At 38.0% G+C, this 20,534-nt stretch overlaps 1 protein-coding gene across 1 annotated transcript; it reads left to right on the top strand.

Annotated features, from left to right (window-relative positions):
• Window positions 1-484: 484 nt before the first annotated feature.
• On the top strand, window positions 485-1,480 carry LOC309963313 (ras association domain-containing protein 6-like; the record flags this gene model as incomplete). Its single annotated transcript, XM_082841604.1, has 1 exon — window positions 485-1,480. The coding sequence occupies one exon, from the start codon at window positions 485-487 to the stop codon at window positions 1,478-1,480; it is 996 nt and encodes a 331-aa protein (XP_082697730.1).
• Between the last annotated feature and the right edge of the window lie 19,054 nt (window positions 1,481-20,534).

Genomic DNA, 20,534 nt, shown 5'->3' on the forward strand with positions numbered 1-20,534 from the left:
GCAATTAAAGAGCCAGACTTGCCAAGGTCAGCGCAAGCAGGTGTGGTCCGAGCCAAAGGAGACACCAGTCAAGTGGGGCTCTTCCAAGTGACGGGAGGAAAACCAAAACAAAACGCTGCAAGAAAGAAAGAATGAAGGAGGGTGGGGCACCTTAAAAGGTATAAACCCAAAGACTTATCAGCTCCTTATTTGTACTGTCAGTGGTGCCTCTTCAGCATCTTCACCTTCAATACCATGAAAGAGCCTTTTAAAAGATTTGAACAAGGCGCAGAGGGAGCCCTGCCCGGGCAGGGGCGTGTGCGGCCCTCCTCCCACGCTTGCCTCCGACCCCAGCTCCACCTCCAGGACAGGTGAGCAAGCACTGACTCTCCAACGATGATCAGAGTTTGGAACTGAGCAGGGGAACACGCTCTCCGGAGCACGTTCAGCTCAACAGCTAAGGGGAGCCTCAGATGATCTCAGAAAGGGGGAGAAAACGACTATGATGGCTCACCTCTCCTCTTCTTGGATCCACATCAATGAGAGGACATGCGTTACCAGGAAACAGCTTCATTCTTTATTGAAGACCTATAACATCTTTTATAGGAACCAGAAAAATCTGCATATCTTATATGGACAGACTGACGATGGTAAACTAATGGTTGAAGTAACGCCGGACATTTTCTGGGGAGTAAAGCAGCCCGTACAACTGAAAACACAAGATGAGAAGCAAATCCCTTCTTTCACTGTGCTGAAGTCACCAGATGTCTTTTCCAAAAGGGGAACGACACGCTGGGGAGAATTTCATGATCTTTACCATATGAGTGATTTGGACAGGACTCAGATTCCAGTGTCTGGACCAACAGATTCCCAGGAAGATTATTTATCTTATCACAGTAGCACTCTGAAGCTTCATGCAGATGAAGAACCTGAATCTCCATTGCTCTATAGAACCAAGAGTGAAGCAATCCTGGTGAGAAAAAGGATGAAGCCTCCGATGATGGACGGAAAGGACAGACAGAAGCATAGGGCCTCTATGAACGGACACTTTTATAACCATGAAACATCAATTTTCACTCCAGCCGTTGGATCAGAAACTAAGGTCAGAATAAACAGTGATATGAGAACTGAAGAAGTAATAAAGCAAATTCTCCAAAAATTTAAGATTGAAAATAGTGCCCGGGATTTTGCACTTTACATTATTTTTGCAACAGGAGAGCAGAGACGGCTAAAGAAAACAGACATTCCGCTACTGCATAGACGTCTACAGGCACCATCCAAAAAGAATGCTCTCATTTTCCTCATGGATAAAGATGCAGAAGAAATTAGCAGTGATGTGGCTCAGTATATTAACTTTCATTTTTCTCTCCTGGAATCCATCCTTCAAAGATTAGATGAAGAAGAGAAAAGAGAGATTCAAAGAACAATAACAAAATTCAGTACAGAAAAGTCTATCATACTGAAATGTCTTCGAAGTAAACAGGAAATAGAAAATTTATGATTAAAAAGTTGCCAACAAAAAAGTAGCAAGTACATGCAAGCACAGAGTTCTACTAGATGCAAAAAAAATTCAAATAAATTATGCAAGTGAGATGTTAACATCACTGCCGTGGTAGTTTTAAGACATATGTATGAAGTCTTTGATACGCCTCCTCTCAAGATATGGGCTGGACTTAGTAACTCACTTCTAAGGAACAGAGGAAAGCAGAAGTGCCAGGGCGTGGCTTTGGAGACTAGGTCATAAAAGGCACTGCGGTGTCCTCCTTGCTTGTTCTCTTGGATCGCTGGCTCTGGGGGGAGCCAGCTGCCACATCCAGAGTAGCCCTAGGGAAAGGCCTTTATAACAGGAACTGAGACCTTCTTCCAAAAGCCCAAAAGCCAACAAGGAACTGAGGCACCCTGTCCACAGCCCACAGCCGTGGGAGCGCGCCATCGGCCAGCCCCCGTCAAGCCTTCAATGACTGCAACCCTGCAAAGAGCTTGAGTACAACCTCATGAGAGACCTGAGCCAAAAATCCCAGCTAAACCACTCGTGGATTCCTGATCCTCGGAAAATGTGTGAGGTACGAAATGTGTGTTGTAGTATGCTGCTACGTTTTAGGATAATTTGTTACATCACAATAGATAACTGATATAATTTCTGAGACAAAAATCTGTTCACTTCAGAGTCATCTTTACATAATACAAGAATATAAACTTTTGTCACAAAACCGTTCATCCTTGTTTTAGGTAGTCCAAATATTTCACTACCAGTTACATATTAGTTCAAATTCAGTTCTAGATAATGTTATACTTATTAATGGTAGAGAACCTGTCACATTCACCTTTGTATACTTTGTTGTACTTAATGTGGTGTCCTGTGTATTGGATGTGCTCAATAAAAATCAATTGAATAAAAAAAAAGATTTGGACAGAAAGAAAACAAAGGCACACTCTTAGCAGCCTTTTTTTTTTTCTTTTGAAAGCCCTTGAGAGTGTATACACCAGGCTGTCCACTGAAAGCTGGTGGTTTGCCAGACAGACAACAGGGCTCAGTGGAGCCCACAGCAGCCTGCCAGGCTCTCCGAGAGGGTCCATCCATGATGGCTCTTCCTTCTCTGTCCCCGACACCCCAGGGCCCTCAGCCTCAGGGTGTTCCACTCTCTGTGGCCTCCAGCAGGATGTTCTCCTCTTAAATATCCATTCCTATTTCCACCTGTCACTTCCCTGAAGTCTCAGACTTGATCACCCTCCTCACCAAACCCAAAGCCATCCGGCCCCAGGAGCCATTCTCACTCACCCAAGCTCTTCACTAGCACTTCTCAGCAGCTGACTTTCACTGGACAGCCTCAGCCCTGACACTCAGTCTGAAAAGCTGCACTACACACCCAGTATCTTCCCGCAAAATGTTGATGATCCTGAGCTAGAAGGCATGGGTTTACTTCTTTCGCTCACTCATTGCTGTTTACTATCTTACTCTTGCACTGGAGGGCAAACTTCATGTCGCCAGAGAGCTTGTCTTAGATGCCTCCATATCCTTGTCCCTGGAGAGGTGCTGCCCAAAACTACAACCTCAAAACACAACACTTGAATAGTTGGTTTTCTTAATTGGGAGGTACTGTGATATTTGATTTCAAAGACTCTGTAGAAAGAAAAGAATAGAATGTATCTTATGAATAATTTTTATATTAATTACTTGTTGAAATGATAATATTTTCAATCTATAATGTTAAAAAATATTTAAATTAATTTTACCTGTTTATTTTTTGTTTAATGTGACAACTAGAAAACTTTAAATTACCTAGGCAGCTTACATTCTATTTCTGTTGAGCACCACTGACCTTGACTTATGCCTGGCACATTTTAGGTGGCCAATACTTATTAAATCCATCCATCCATATATACATATATAAGTACTGTGGCTCCTTGGACCCACCATTTAAACTGTCTAAGCCTCTTTTCATTTTTACTCTTTGATCCCACAGGACTTCCAATGAAGACTAAATGAAATAATGTTGCCCAAAGTTTAAAATATTACCTAAAGATATGTTATTTGCATTTAAAGAATGAGAATGCTTGAAGAATGAGAAATGAAGTGTAATTGGATAATCCCCTAATTATTTAGACAGCCCTATTATCAGAACATGTAAACACTGAGAACAACTACTGTGAAAGGGATAGGATTAATACTCTGAAACCACATTCATTATCAATCTTACAATCAGAAATCAGACTTCAGCAGAAAATCAAGGGTTTGCCAAAATTATGGCAGAAAATAGATTTCTTTGACAGCTTAGGGAAAACATAGATACCTAATTATTTTGCGTTCCAGATTTCAGCTTGGGTAGGGTGTTTCCCCTTTGGGTAATTAACTGTTCTGTTTGGTAAAGTACATTTTATAAGTAGAAAATGGTTTCAAACGGAAAAATAAGATGGGATAATGAATGAAAAAAAGTCAGGTTAACTCAGGAAGAGACAAATCACAGCCATTGTGACCTGGGCATCCCTGAATGTCTATCAGTAACAACCGTATTCTCAACTCTCACTAATATGATTGAAATACACAATGTGGGTGGAAAAGCAGAACCAAAATATCCCGGATTTTCTTCTTTATCACAGAACAGGTGATTCAAATATAAGTGCTTAAGGTGGATAAAAATTCACCTAATTTGCAATCCAGTGAGTATCATATAAATTTAAGGGAAAGGTGGCTATTGACCTAATTTCAGGCTCCACATTTAAGCAAATGAAATCCACTTTTAAGAATTGACATACTCAGCTTCTTCAAAAGATATCTGTGAATAGGAAGTGTGTGTTTTGTTGTAGAGATAGAAGTCTTTGTTCTTTTTTCTCTCTCCATTACTACATGTTTGTAATTCTCCACTGGAGGTGGTGGGAGAGTCTGCTCCTCAGGGGACATCTGGCTATGGCTGGAGACATTTTTGTCACATCGTGGGAGGGGTTACCAGCATCTAGTGGGTATAGCCATGGATGCTGCTAAATATCCTGCCAAGACAGCCCCCAGTAACAAAAAGTTGTCCAGACCAAAAGGTCAATGGTGCCACTGGTGAGAAATCCTGTACCAGAGGAACAGATGCCTATAAGATGTTTCAGGATTTTTTTAAGATCAAATGAAGTTGAGCACAGATGCCTATAAGATGTTTCAGGAATTTTTTTAGATCAAATGAAGTTGAGCACATCCTTGATGGCCTCAGGCAACCATCAATGCTTGAATACAAGGCCAAGGAAACAACGAAAAAGTTAACTGGTTATAACTCATTATAGAAAAACTTAGGGATTAACCATTATATATAATGGTTATAAGAACTGATCCAGGAAAAGAACAATGCTAACAAAATACTTAATGTAACTGAGGCACAATTTATAAGGATGAAAGACTTTTCCTTGACACACTTCATTCAACATTAACTCATTGAGTCTTTGGTATCCAAGAGGGCTGTACTAGGGAATTCGGAGGATGTAAAAGCAGAAAATCCCAAAGTTTACCATCAGCAAACATACTATAGACTAAAGTTAAGACAGCCTTTGAAGAAATATCTCTGGAATTAAAGAAAATCTGGGAGGCATTGCACCAGAGAAAATAAGAATCCTGGCTTTGGAATCATCAAAGGACAAATAAGGACTGGAATCAAGACATACCCTGGGAGAGACACTTAATCCCTCTGAGCTTCAGATTTCTCATCTATAAAATGGGGATAATAACACCTACTCAGTGGGGTAGGTGTGAGGATTATGTGCAATTATGTATGTAAATTGTCTGGCATGAAGCCTCTGCCATGGTGGTTACTCAATACATGCTTCTTGATTACACTATTAGTGTTCTCAACTTAACTATACCTAAGTAATCATAGTGAGGTGATGTGAAAAGGAAGGCTTCTTGCAGGTGTTGTGGAAACACTGGGTTTTTTGAGAAAAAGCTAACTCAAAACAAACAAACAAAAACGCTGAACTCCAAAAAACTATTATAAAAGAAAAAGGCAGTAAAGGAGTCAGGAAACCTGGTTATACCAATACTGATGACAAATCCTAGAAGACATGGGAGTCTGTTAATGATGGAACATTCTCAGGTGAAAGGCACACTGCTCCAGAACACAGTACAATTTATGTTATTTCAATAAAATAAGATGGAACCTGGACTTTGAGAAAAAATCTGATATCTATAGCTAAGTAGAAATAATGAACTGGTTGCAGACATTCTCAGATCAAAGTTTATCTGCAAAAATCTTTTAGGATCTGTATGACAGCTCCTGGATGTTGAAAGGGTTTGAATCATAGGCTAAGTTAAAAACTAGTAAATATGTATTTTTTGTATTGGACATATTTTAAAACATTCCACAGAAATCCCTGTTAACATCTTCGGTACCATCACCAACAACAGATTTCTCAACAATTTTCAAGTATTTTCGTATCTGTATTTTAAGTTTTTATTTGTCACCATCCTAAAAGATATATAAGGCAGGTATTAATATTCCCATTTTGTTGGTGAGTATATAGAGACTGTGAGGTTAAATAATTGGGGAAACTTTGCCACAAAAGGGTGGAAAAAATCTAGCACTCTCACTCTCTCTTCAGCCTTCTTTTCATATAATAAGTGTTTCTTGTCACATACATAATTAAATTTAATGTATTTTTGAGCTTCTAATGAACAAAAATAAGTAGTTCACAGTTAGCCTCAAAGACCTACAATCCATTATGTACATAATTATAACACAGGGTTGACATCATGACATAAGGAATGTGCAAAAAACATGCTCTGTGAATTGAAAGGAGGGAGAGATCATATCAAAAAGGCAGGAAAGACAGGCGGTAACATTCCAAGGGGGCACAGATGTATGGGTGGCATTTTTACAGAAGATGCAGAGAAAGAGGTTCCACAGAAGGAGAAGAGAGAAGAATACTTCAAGGTATTTTCAAGGATCAGAGAGGGAAGATTTGGCTGGAGCATAGGGTACCACATGCACAGGAAAAGTGGGAGTTGGCAAGTTAAATTGATGCCATATTGTAGAAGCATTTGAATGCCTGGGTGAGGAGTTTGTATTTAATTGTGCAAACACTGTGGAAACTTCCTAAAGCAGGGGAAATTAATTTCAATTTCTACAAACCTCTTAGCCGCCCTGCCTCTATCTCCCACTGAATTGTGAGTATAGCTCTTTATATACAGGTCACTCTAGCTACTCTCTAAACTCCTAAAGAATAAAAAGTCTTAATAATCCTTAAATTTCAGTGGCTAGGTTACTCTGCAAAGCACACACTAACACTCTAAAGGTTTTCAGAATAAATAAGTAAGTATGAGTGAATTAATGGCTGAATCAATGAGCTAAAGAGGGGACATGGAAAGGAAGGGTATAAATACAGGAAATAATGTGGAAGAGACCCTACTATTTGGACTGGATTGACTCAGCAGGAAGCCGTGGAGAGAAAAGGGTAGACATGAGTTTGAGTCTTTGCTTCAGAGTGGCTGGGAGAATGGTAGGTTTCAAAAACAAGAAGGATGAGACTGGTCCATTAGGTGTTTGACTCATACTACCTATCACGCAATCCCTAATGTTCTGGGGGCTCCTCGGCTCCCTCTAGTCAGAGTCACAGAGCAGTGGCTCCTCACCCCAGAGGTCCGAACAGCCGTGTGGCTGACAGGGTCTTGGTGCTCCAGCCTGGGGTCAGGCCGGAGCCTCTGAGGTAGAAGAGCTGCAGGACACTGGGCCACCAGAGACCTCCCAGCCCCACGTAATATCAATCGACGAGAGTGCTCTCAGAGATCTCCATCTCAGCGCTAAGACCCAGCTCCACCCAACGGCCAGCAAGCTCCAGTGCTGGACACCCCATGCCAAACAATAAGCAAGACAGGAAAACAACCCCACCCATTAGTAGAGAGGCTGCTTAAAATCATACTAAGTTCACAGATACCCCAAAACACATCACCAGATGTGGCCCTGCTCACCAGAAAGACAAAATCCAGCCACGCCCACCAGAACACAGGCACTAGTCCCCTACACCAGGAAGCCTACACAACCCACTGAACCAACCTTAGCCACTGGAGACAGACACCAAAAACAACGGGAACTACGAACCTGCAGCCTGCGAAAAGGAGACCCTAAACACAGTAAGTTAAGCAAAATGAGAAGACAGAGAAATATGAGGCAGATGAAGAAGCAATATAAAAACCCACCAGACTAAACAAATGAAGAGGAAATAGGCAGTCTACCTGATAAAGAATTCAGAATAATGATAGTAAAGATGATCCAAAATCTTGGAAATAGAATGGGGAAAATACAAGAAATGTTTAACAAGAAGCTAGAAGAACTAAACAGCAAAGAAACAATGAAGAACAACACAATAAATGAAATTAAAAATTCTCTAGAAGGAATCAGTAGCAGAATCACTGAGGCAGAAGAATGGATAAGTGAGCTGGAAGATAAAATAGTGAAAATAACTACCACAGAGCAGAAGAAAGAAAAAAGAATGAAAAGAATTGAGGACAGACTCAGAGACCTCTGGGACAACATTAAATGCACCAACATTCGAATTATAGGGGTCCCAAAAGAAGAAGAGGAAAAGAAAGGGTCTGAGAAATTATTTGAAGAGATTAGAGTTGAAAACTTCCCTAACATGGAAAAGGAAATAGTCAATCAAATCCAGGAAGTGTAGAGAGTCCCATACAGGAAAAATCCAAGGAGAAACATACCAAGATACATATTAATCAAACTATCAAAAATTAAATACAAAGACAAAATATTAAAAGCAGCAAGGGAAAAGCAACAAATAACATACAAGGGAATCCCCATTATGTTAACAGCTAATCTTTCAGCAGAAACTCTGCAAGGCAGAAGGGAGTGGCAGGACATATTTAAAGTGATTAAAGGGAAAAAACTACAACCAATATTACTCTACCCAGCAAAGATCTCATTCAGATTCGATGGAGAAATTAAAACCTTTACAGACAAGCAAAAGCTAGGAGAATTCACCACCACCAAACTAGCTTTACAACAAATGCTAAAGGAACTTCTCTAGGCAGGAAACACAAGAGAAAGAAAAGGCCTACAAAAACAAACCCAAAACAATTAAGAAAATGGGAATAGGAACATATATATCAATAATTACCTTAAATGTGAATGGATTAAATGCTCCAACCAAAAGAAATACATAGGCTGAATGGATACAAAAACAAGAACAGTATAAATGCTGTCTACAAGAGACGCACTTCAGACCTAGGGACACATACAGACTGAAAGTGACGGGATGGAAAAAGATATTCCATGCAAATGGAAATCAAAAGAAAGCTGGAGTAGCAATTCTCATATCAGACAAAATAGACTTTAAAATAAAGACTATTAGAAGAGACAAAGAAGGACACTACATAATGATCAGGGATCGATCCAAGAAGACATAACAATTGTAAATACTTATGCACCCAACATGGGAGCACCTCAATACATAAGGCAAATACTAACAGCCATAGAAGGGGAAATCGACAGTAACACAATAATAGTAGGGGATTTAAACATCCCACTTTTACCAGTGGACAGATCATCCAAAATGAAAATAAATAAGGAAACACAAGCTTTAAATGACACATTAAACAAGATGAACTTAATTGATATTTATAGGACATTCCATCCAAAAACAGCAGAATACACATTCTTCTCAAGCACTCATGGAACACTTTCCAGGATAAATCATATCTTGGGTTACAAATCAAGCCTTGGTAAATTTAAGAAAATTGAAATCATACCAAGTATCTTTTCCTACCACAATGCTATGAGACTAGATATCAATTACAGGGAAAAAAACTGTAAAAAATACAAATACATCGAGGCTAAACAATACTCTACTAAATAACCAAGAGATCAGTGAAAAATCAAAGAGGAACTCAAAAAATACCTAGAAACAAATGACCGTGAAAACACAACGACCCAAAACCTATGGGATGCAGCAAAAGCAGTCCTAAGAGGGAAGTTTATAGCAATACAATCCTACCTCAAGAAACAAGAAAAATCTCAAAAAAAAACAACCTAACCTTATACCTAAAACAATTAGAGGAAGAAGAACAAAAAATGCAAAAGTTAGCCGAAGGAAAGAAATCATAAAGATCAGATCAGAAATAGATGAAAAAGAAATGAAGGAAACAATAGCAAAGATCAATAAAACTAAAAGCTGGTCCTTTGAGAAGATAAACAAAATTGATAAACCATTAGCCTGACTTATCAAGAAAAAAAGGGAGAACACGCAAATCAATAGAATTAGAAATGAAAAAGAAGTAACAACTGACACTGCAGAAATACAAGGAATCATGAGAGATTATTACAAGCAACTCTACGCCAATAAAATGAACAACCTGGAAGAAATGGACAAATTCTTAGAAAAGAATGGACAACCTTCCAAGACTGAACCAGGAAGAAATAGAAAATATAAACAGACCAATCACAAGCACTGAAATTGAAACTGTGATTAAAAATCTTCCAACAAACAAAAGCCCAGGACCAGATGGCTTCACAGGTGAATTCTATCAAACATTTAGAGAGGAGCTAACACCTATCCTTCTCAAACTCTTCCAAAATACAGCAGAGGGAGGAACATTCCCAAACGCATTCTATGAGGCGACCATCACCCTGATACCAAAACCAGACAAGGATGTCACAAAGAAAGAAAACTAGAGGCCAATATCACTGATGAACATAGATGCAGAAAATCCCCAACAAAATACTAGCAAACAGAATCCAACAGCACATTCAAAGGATCATACACTATGATAAAGTGGGGTTTATCCCAGGAATGCAAGGATCAATCACTGTGATACACCATATTAACAAATTGAAGGATAAAACCATATGATCATCTCAATAGATGCAGAAAAAGCTTTCAACAAAATTTAACACCCATTCTTGATAAAAACTCCAGAAAGTAGGCATAGAGGGAAACTACCTCAACAAAATAAAGGCCATATATGACAAACCCACAGCCAACATCATTCTCAATGGTGAAAAATTGAAACCATTTCCTCTAAGACCAGGGACAAGACAAGGTTGTCCACTCTCACCACTATTATTCAACATAGTTTGGGAAGTTTTAGCCACAGCAATCAGAGAAGAGAAAGAAATAAAAGGAATCCAAATCGGAAGAGAAGAGGAAGAAGTGTCACTGTTTGCAGATGACATGATACTATACATAGAGAATCCTAAAGATGCTACCAGAAAACTACTAGAGCTAATCAGTGAATTTGGTAAAGTTGCAGGATACAAAATTAATGCACAGAAATATCTGGCATTCCTGTACACTAATGATGAAAAATCTGAAAGAGAAATTAAGGAAACACTCCCATTTACCTCTGCAACAAAAAAAATAAAATACCTAGGGATAAACCGACCTAAGGAGACAAAAGAACTGCATGCAGAAAACTATATGACACTGATGAAAGAAATTAAAAGTGATACAAACAAATGGAGAGATATACCATGTTCCTGGGTTGGAAGAATCAGTATTGCGAAAATGACTATATTACCCAAAGTAACCCACAGATTCAATGCAATCCCTATCAAATTACCAATGGTGTTTTTCACAGAACTAGAACAAAAAAATTCACAATTTGTATGGAAACACAAAAGACCCCAAAAAAGCTAAAGCACTCTTGAGAAAGAAAAACGGAGTTGGAGGAATCAGGCTCCCTGACTTCAGACTATATTAAAAAGCTACAGTAATCAAGACAGTATGGTACTGGCACAAAAATAGAAATATAGATCAATGGAACAGGATAGAAAGCCCAGAGATAAACCCACGCACATATGGTCACCTTATCTTTGATAAAGGAGGCAAGAATATACAATGGAGAAAAGACAGCCTCTTCAATAAGTGGTGCTGGGAAAACCTGACAGCTACATGTAAAAGAATGAAATTAGAACACTCCCTAACACCATACACAAAAATAAACTCCAAATGGATTAAAGACCTAAATGTAAGGCCAGACACTATAAAACTCTTAGAGGAAAACATAGGCAGAACACTCTATGACATAAATCACAACAAGATCCTTTTTGACCCACCTCCTAGAGAAATGGAAATAAAAACAAAAATAAACAAATGGGACCTGATGAAACTTAAAAGCTTTTGCACTGCAAAGGAAACCATAAACAAGACAAAAATACCACCCTCAGAATGGGAGAAAATATTTGCAAATGAAGCATCTGACATAGGATTAATCTCCAAAATATAAGAGCAGCTCATGCAGCCCAATATCAAAAAAAAAAAAAACAATCCAATCCAAAAATGCGCAGAAGACCTAAACAGACATTTCTCCAAAGAAGATATACAGACTGCCAACAAACTCATGAATGGATGCTCAACATCACTAACCATTAGAGAAATGCAAATCAAAACTACAATGAGGTATCACCTCACACTGGTCAGAATGGCCATCATCAAAAAATCTACAAACAATAAATGCTGGAGAGGGTGTGGAGAAAAGGGTACCCTTTTGCACTGTTGGTGGGAATGTAAATTGATACAGTCACTATGGAGAACAGTATGGAGGTTCCTTAAAAAACTATAAATAGAACTACCCTATGACCCAGCAATCCCACTACTGGGCATATACCCTGAGAAAACCATAATTCAAAAAGAGTCACGTACCACAATGTTCATTGCAGCACTATTTACAATAGCCAGAACATGGAAGCAACCTAAGTGTCCATAGACAGATGAATGGATAAAGAAGATGTGGCATATATATACAATGGAATATTACTCAGCCATGAAAAGAAACGAAATTGAGTTATTTGTAGTGAGGTGGATGGATCTAGAGTCTGTTATACAGAGTGAAGTAAGTCAGAAAGAGGAAAACAAATACAGTATGCTAACACATATATATGGAATCTAAAAAACAAAACAAAAAAAGTGGTTCTGAAGAAACTAAGGGCAGGACAGGAGTAAAGATGTAGATGTAGAGAATGGACTTGAGGACATGGGGAGGGGTACGGATAAGCTGGGACGAAGTGAGAGAGTTGCATTTGACATATATACACTAACAAATGTAAAATTGATAGCTAGTGGGAAGCAGCTGCATCACACAGGGGGATCAGCTCGGTGCTTTGTGACCACCTAGAGGGGTGGGATAGAAAGGGTGAGAGAGAGATGCAAGAGGGAGGGGATATGGGGATATATGTATACATATAGCTGATTCACTTTGTTATACAGCAGAAACTAACACAACATTGTAAAGCAATTATACTCCAAAAAAGATTTTTTAAAAAAGCAACCAAGAAACATGGGACATCGAGTTTATTTGAGGTCCGTAGGCGATGATGAGGGTAGATAATCAATAGGGTATCACATAAAGTTAGTTGAGAAGCCCCAGCTGCATTTCTCCATTTTAGTGCATATGTAATGTGAATTGTACCCTTTGGCAGAAATTTTACAGAGCATATTGTGTACCCTCTCAATGAAAGAAAAGTGTGGTTGTCTGAAAATTCTATGTTTATGAAAGTGGACGCTTTAAAGTTCATGGTAAATTTTACACATTACTATATATAAAACAGATAACTAATAAGGACTTACTGTATAACACAGGGAACTCTACTCAGTACTTTGTAATGGCCTATATTGGAAAAGAATCTAAAGAAGAGTGGATATATGTATAACTGATTCACTTTGCTGTACACATGAAACTAATACAACATTGTAAATCAACTGCATTCCAATAAAAAATTTTTTTTAATACATTATAGGTTTTTACTTTCATATAATCCATTTGCAAAGGTTTCTATGTAATAGGGTACCCCATATCAATAGATCTTTTTTACATGAAAAAATCATAAATAAATAAAGATTGTGGTAATTAATTACTTTTGATATTAATGAACCTTGAGAAGAACATTAGATATCAGATTACTGACTCAGGAAATCTGTTTAATTTATCTTTGCACAATCCCAACACTGGAAGAGTTCAGAGACTAGCAGAGGTGACCACTGCATAAATAGCATTGCTTAATGCAATAAGTGTTATAAAAGAGGCATAATCACATGACAATAATAAGCACAGCACCTCAAACATTTTCGCGATGTTTTTCAGTGAATGAGTGGATCAATTTGTGTATGAGTGAGTGAATGTTGGCTCTACAAAGCCTGCAGAATGCAAAACTATTTTCTGTTTTGTGCATCGGCATTTGATGTATTCTATATCAACCATAGTTCTTAAAAATATCTCTAGACAATTGAGATAGATATATGAGAAGTGTTGATTCATTTCCAGGTATTTTAAGGCATTGCACTTTACTATGACAGCCTTCTTCTCCTGTCAGGGAATTGGATAACAGGTAAGTTTGGCAAAGGCTGGATAAATGTGTAAATGGGTCATTTCTTACACAGGATTACAGTACACAGAGCAAATAAGCCCCATGACCATCATACACACACACACACACACACACACACACACACACACACACACACACAAACTAAGGCCAGCTGAGAGCCAAAAGCTTGAAACCAATGAAAGAAGCCACAGCAGCCCTCAATGAGGTATGGCAAAGCAGACAGGGTGGTTCCAAAAGGTACAGGCAAGTGCAATAAAAGAGAACAGACAGAATTATTCTGGTACCTAGTAATCGTTAGTAGAGGACAATTCTTACAGGCAGATGTTTAGAGTTTCTGTATTCAAGAAATACCACATGCAACTTTACACTAAAGTTTGTCTCAAGTTGTTTTCTTTTATATGAACATGGACTTAGAGATTTTTTTTTAACTTTTGAGAATATAATACATTCAAATATGCTTTGATAATGATCTATTAGTTTAAGAAGCTTCCAGTCTAGAAAAAAATTGAGCATTAAAAAGTATAGAAAAGCATCAAAAAAGCTCAGAAAACAATTGAGCATTACCATTTCTGGTGTGCGTGTCATGATTCTCCCCCACCAACCCCGGACAGAAGACGCCCAATCCAAGAGTCCCTCCAACTGGCCTGTGCCCGGGAGACTCTTAGTACCAAGTCCCCTGGCAGGACGGCAGAGGACTCGGGTCTGAAGAGTTCGATTCTGCACATGTGTCAGAAAGACATGTGATGGGAGCGTGTTGCAGTCACACAAAATGCAGTGATTTCATCAGCAGTGCAGTGTAGCCAAGGGGAGGGTGAGTGGAAAGAACAAGACGGTTGCATGGATGAGGTGATGGTTTATGCTGGCAACATGACCGCCTCATAGAATGACAGCAATGTTCAGGCAAGCCTCCTGACTCCGGCTGAGTTCAACACCTATGGTGTTTTCTGGCTTAGTTACCTCCATGCTGGTTTTGGCTCAAGACTCCTTCCTGGTGAAATTATGTATCTTACCCCCTGCCTGCCCAGCTTTTAATGGTCACAGAAAAAGCCAACAACCACAAGGTACAAATCTCAAGGGACTCTAGGAAGCAACTGACATGAGGACCCAGGAACTTTTCTGGAGAAGTACTAATTTTAAACCATTTTTTAAATGCAGTAATAAAAAGCCTCACTAGGAAAAAAAAAAATTCTGCTGTGGTGATCATTTTAATTTCTTTGAATGAGATACATATAACTGGTGCTTTTGTAATTAAGGAGTCCAAATAGCAGAAATGTTCAGCTGTGATTTTATATATTGTAGATATTATTACTATCTCAACTTAATTTTCCTTTAATTTTATGTCATTAGATATGGCAGTAGGCTATGTGACATTCTTGCCTGATGGGTAATCTTACCATGGTTGAAAAGTTGGCACTGCATCTACCTGGAGACATAGAGCTCAACAGAAACTATGAAGCAACAAAACTAAGAAAGGCATGTGTATTGTTCAATGGTAAGATGGCATTTTCACATCACAAAGAATTTGTGATACGTTATTTGGCTTTATGAAAACAGCTATTGCAGAAGTGTAGAGACAGAGGGAGAAGAAGATAAATTATGGAGGAATATAAAGAGAGTGTGGATTGGGAATAACCAAAGTACTTTAAATTGGTCTGAAAATCTCAGAATAAGTTACTTGGAGCCACTGTTAGGGACTTTGGAACTCAGGTGGATGTCTATCCTGGCAATAACATTTGGAACAAGCTCCACTGCGACCAATGTGAAGGAGATGATCAAATAATTTGGTCAAACTGGGATTCCATTAAATCAGTCAGTGATTTCTCATCTGGAAACAAGGCAAGTCATCAAATACCCCTGGGGCTTCTGTTATCATTTTGTAACTGTAAAGGAGAGGGCAAGCTGATCTCTCGAATTCCTTTCGATTCATTTCGTGATCCTACAACGCTTCCCCCATCAACCGTGGTGGGAAATATCTGTCCTACTCCTAGACAGTTGTCTGATCTAAAGAAGGGCCCTTTGTCCCATCAAAGAGGCTCCTCATCCTCACCATTTTATTTCTTAACACTTAGAACTTTCATGAAAGATCTAATCAAGGAGACACCAGATGTCAAAGCATCCTAATTGCTGTAGATAATGATCAAGCGTTTAAAGGCACTGTACATGCATGTGAAACATTTGCTGGGGGAGTGATTCCCAGGCAAGAACATGGAAACAGCTGTCTCACTTGAGTTTAAGTTTTTATGGTTAAGGAGATATGCTATTTCCAAATCAGATCACATGAATTAACTTTTAAAATAAAGACTGTCCTTCTGTAGTTACACAAAGCATATGCTAGTTTTAATCAAACCAAATGCTGGGGACAGAGGACCTCACTCAAATTAATTAAAGTGTGTGTGTGTGTGTGTGTGTGTGTGTGTGTGTGTGTGTGTGTGTGTGTGTGTTATGAAGGAGAGAGAGATTGAAAATGCGTGTATGCCTGTGTGTATGAGCTGGGGAAAACAGAAAAGTCTCAAGTTCAGTCGTTACTTTTAACATTTTCCCTTTATCACTGGTTTTAAGCACATCAATTGTTTTGTGTTTTGATGTAATTTTCTTCATGTTTCTTGGCTTGGAATTTGTTGATCTGTTTATATCTATGAATTTATAGTTTTCATGAAATTTAGAAAGTTTCCAGCCATCATTTCTTCAAATATATTTTCTGCCCTCCCTCATCCCATATCCTCTCCTATGGGCACTACAATTGCATGTATGTTTGTCCATTTGAAATTGTACCACTGATCACTGATGATCTGTTCTTTTTTTCATCTTTTTTCTCTGTGTATGTTCTTGAGTAGTTTCTACGCCTATGTCATCAAATTTATTAATCTTTTCTTCTGCAGTATCTTATCTGTGATTAATCTCATCTCATGTAACTTTTTCATCTCAGACACTATGGTTTTTATCTCTAGAATATTGATTTGGGTGATATGTTTATCTTCCATGTCTCTACTTAACATAGTCAGTCTTTCTTCTAGCTTCTTGAATATATGCAATACAGTGATAATGATTGTTTTAATGTCCTTGCCTACTGATTCTGTCATCTGTGTCATTTCTGCATCAGTTTTGATGGATTTTTTCTCCTCATTATTGGCAGTATTTGCCTGCTTCTTTGCATTTTGGTAATTTTTTTATGGGTGCCGACATTTTGAACTTCACTTTGTTGGGTGTTAGTTATTTTTGTATTCCTGGAAGTATTTTTGAACTTTATTCTGCTAACAGATAAATTACTTGAAAAGAGTTTGAGGCCTTCAGATCTTGCTTAGTTAGGCAGAACCAGAGCAGTGTTTAGTCTAGGCTTTATTTTCCCTGATACTCAGGAAAGACCCTTCTTAGTCCTCTGATACCCCCTGAATTATGAGATCTGTCACTCTGGCCATTGGGAACAGGCACTATTCCTGGCCTTGTGTGACCTTCAGGCATCATTTCTTCTAATCCTCTTGAGTGGTTCCCAGCATCAAGGAATTTTCTTATACACATGTGCTAATCTCTAGCATTCTCTCCCTGTAAAGCTCTCTCATGGTTGGTGTTCTGCCCTTCCCACTCTAGCTGGCTTGTCTTCCCCAGACTGTCTCTTCAACTCAGATTGTGTACATCTTCTTGTGTTCTACTTTGTGTATTGCAATCTAGAAACTTCCTAAAGGAAATAAGCTGGGGCAATTCCAAAGATCACCTCATTTGTTTTCTATCTGTCAGGGATTGCTGGCCTTGGTTGCCCGATGTCCAGTATCTTGAGTGTTGTCATTTGACTGTCCAGTGTTTAGTTGTTTCAGGTGGGAGGGCAAATCCAATCCCTATTACTTCATCTTGATTGGAAGGAGAAGTCCTCAAGTCCAATCATTACTAAACTATTTTAAAGTTTATAAAGCAACAAACATCAAGGCATAATGCAGAGTTTGGAGGTGATATTCATGAGTAAAAAGAGAGAAAGACTAAGTGAATAGAGAAAAGAGAATCTACTGAAAAACTTAAATCTTCTAAAAAATTTCATTGGCAAAAATTGACACATCTTTATGTTTAAAAAAAAAACCAAAAACTTAGAGATAGATCATTCTGCAAATTTTGTGAAAGATCTGCTTAAGTTCACAATAATCTGAAAATCTGAGACTTGGAGCTTAGCAGAAGAAATCACATTTATAAAAATTTGATCTTTTAATCATGGGAAGAATGCTACACTTAGGAGTGTCTTTATGAAGTGACAGAGTCATACCTGCACAGTGCCTAACATACACACAATAAATTCTTGTGCAATAATAAATATTACTGTAGGAGAACACAGAAGAGAATGGCCAATACCAGATCATAAAATAGTCTGAGATAGTTATGACACAGTGAGAAACTAGTAGATATAAAAAAATTGTACTGATTTGCTAAAAATATATGTATTCAAAGATTCTACGAAGACATGGGACTTCTGGGGGCACTCAAAATGTTATTTCTTGACCTGGATAGGGATTACACAAGTATTCATTTTACATCAACTTATTAAGCTCTTCCTTTATATTTTATGCACTTTTCTAAATGTTGACTATAGTACACAATTACAAAAGTTCTTTTTAAGATCACATAGAAACCGTAAAAGAGCCAGTTTCAATTGTCAGCTTTGAAACTAAAAAGCTGAGTAATTCTACTCTTCATAAGAAGTCATCATAATGTCATTATAATATACTGTCTATTTACAAGTTTAAATAAAAATTGAAGAGTTTTTTTTTTGATAAACGGCTTTCAAATACATAATCTTCTTATGACCCTGAGGAATAGGTATAATTAATTATTCACCTCCATTTTCCACATGGAAAAACTGGGGCTTGAAAAGCTAAATGACTTGTCCAAGATCATATACAATAAGGAATTGGTGGAGTCATGTTATTGCCACTGTACCATAATCCTGCATCTTTCTTGATTTTATAATAATGTAGTATGTAAAGGGCAGTATGGCAGACACTGTTGGTAATCTCCAAGCAAGCATTTCTCCATGTTTTCCTTGTTAATATCTTTTGCTCAGTAATCAGGTAGCCACTTCCTAGAAAGGAGTAGAGTAATCCTTCCCAGGCCCAGAATATAATACCTGATTAATTTAAACCAATCACAGTAATCACATTCCCTTCCCAATAATTGTTTCATGAAATAGGCACGTGATGCATCTTGACCAGGGAGATGCAATAAAAGACCTGCTGTGGAGCCTTACTGTGTAAGGACATGATATTTGAAGCTGTTTGGACATCTTGACAAGTCTGAGGGTAAAGGGAACCTGATGAGAATGCTAAGGCAGAAAGATGAAAAACAACCTGGATCTCTGATGACATGGTTGAATCCTATAAGTCCAACCCTAAAATATCCCTACTTCCGAACGTATTATTCTGTGGGATAACAAACCTCCCTATTATATGAGCTATTTTGACTTAGATCTCTCTGTTATCTGCAGCTAAAGGCATTCCTACTAATATGCTAAGTACTGAACTGCATCATCTTATTTAATTTTCATTAGAAATTCTATGAGACAGATATTACTACTGCCATTTTTCAGAGGACTTACAGCTTAAAAATCAGTTAGTAATTTACAGCAGTTCATGAAGTTAAAACAATGATTCAAACCTATTATGCTTGACTCCCGACATGTCACATGATAAACCCTGCAGTAGACTCTTTTTCAAAAGATGATGACTCAGTCACATGGGATCATTAAACGTTATTTTGTTGCCATCATTTTAGTTGTGACTACAGTGAGAATCAATGTTGTTTTCTCTTTTCTCCAGTCCTCAAACAGAGCCCTTCAGGGCAAAATTCTTGCCTCCTGGTACTCTGCAATCATTCTTCCATAAAGATTTCCTAGAAGTCAGGGGAGGGCAACAGTTCCTCATTCTGAGCAAGTGCTTCCTAACAATACAATGATTACAAAAAAATGTCTCAGGAAGTAGTCAGTTCCCGGCCATAGGGCTTTAAAGCTAGGTGGTCATAGATTAAAAATGTGGCATTAATCTGGAAGGTAGCTGGGCAAAATAATATATTCTTAATTTACAATTATAAGGTTTCATGAAACTCATACGTTTTCTATGGAATAACTTATCTGTACCCATCTGACAAACTTATCTATCTGTCATCTTTCTTATTCTTATCTTAATTTCTGAAGAGTAAAAGGATGAATGAAGTAAAAACCCAAATAACTTACAACTTCTCTAGGAAAAGATTTTCAAACAGTGCACCATGAACATTTTATAGCCTGTCATTTCTTTCAATCTGCAAATACTAAGTTTCTGCTCTGCGCATGTCACCTTGCAAGGCATATTCTAAATACAAAGAAAAAAAAGTATAAGACACAGTTCTTCCCTTGAAGAATTTGTAACAACTTACTTGATCATAGGTATGCACATTAAAGTTTAAACAAAAATATAAAACAAATCAAGTAGTGTTATCTGACAGAATACAATTACAAGCAAAATGGAGTAAACTTTAAATGGGGTTTGGGTCTTATAAAAGACAGCTGTCCTTCTTGCACTTTTTAAAAAATAACCTCAAGCCAACAATAAACCATTTGCCAGTTGTTGGATTTTTTGTTTTTTACATTCTTGGAGTAAATACCCATAAGGTAAATACTACTCACTTGCTAAGATGACCAAAATACCAGTCTAAATCTTAACCAAAGTCAAGCCCATGGAATAATACATTTCTGGCCATGGCCTTTCATTTTATATTTAGAGGAGGGCTTCCTAACTTAGT

This window comes from Leucopleurus acutus, assembly GCF_964270905.1.
Source record: "Leucopleurus acutus genome assembly, chromosome: 6".
In the NCBI taxonomy this organism is placed as follows: domain Eukaryota; kingdom Metazoa; phylum Chordata; class Mammalia; order Artiodactyla; family Delphinidae; genus Leucopleurus; species Leucopleurus acutus.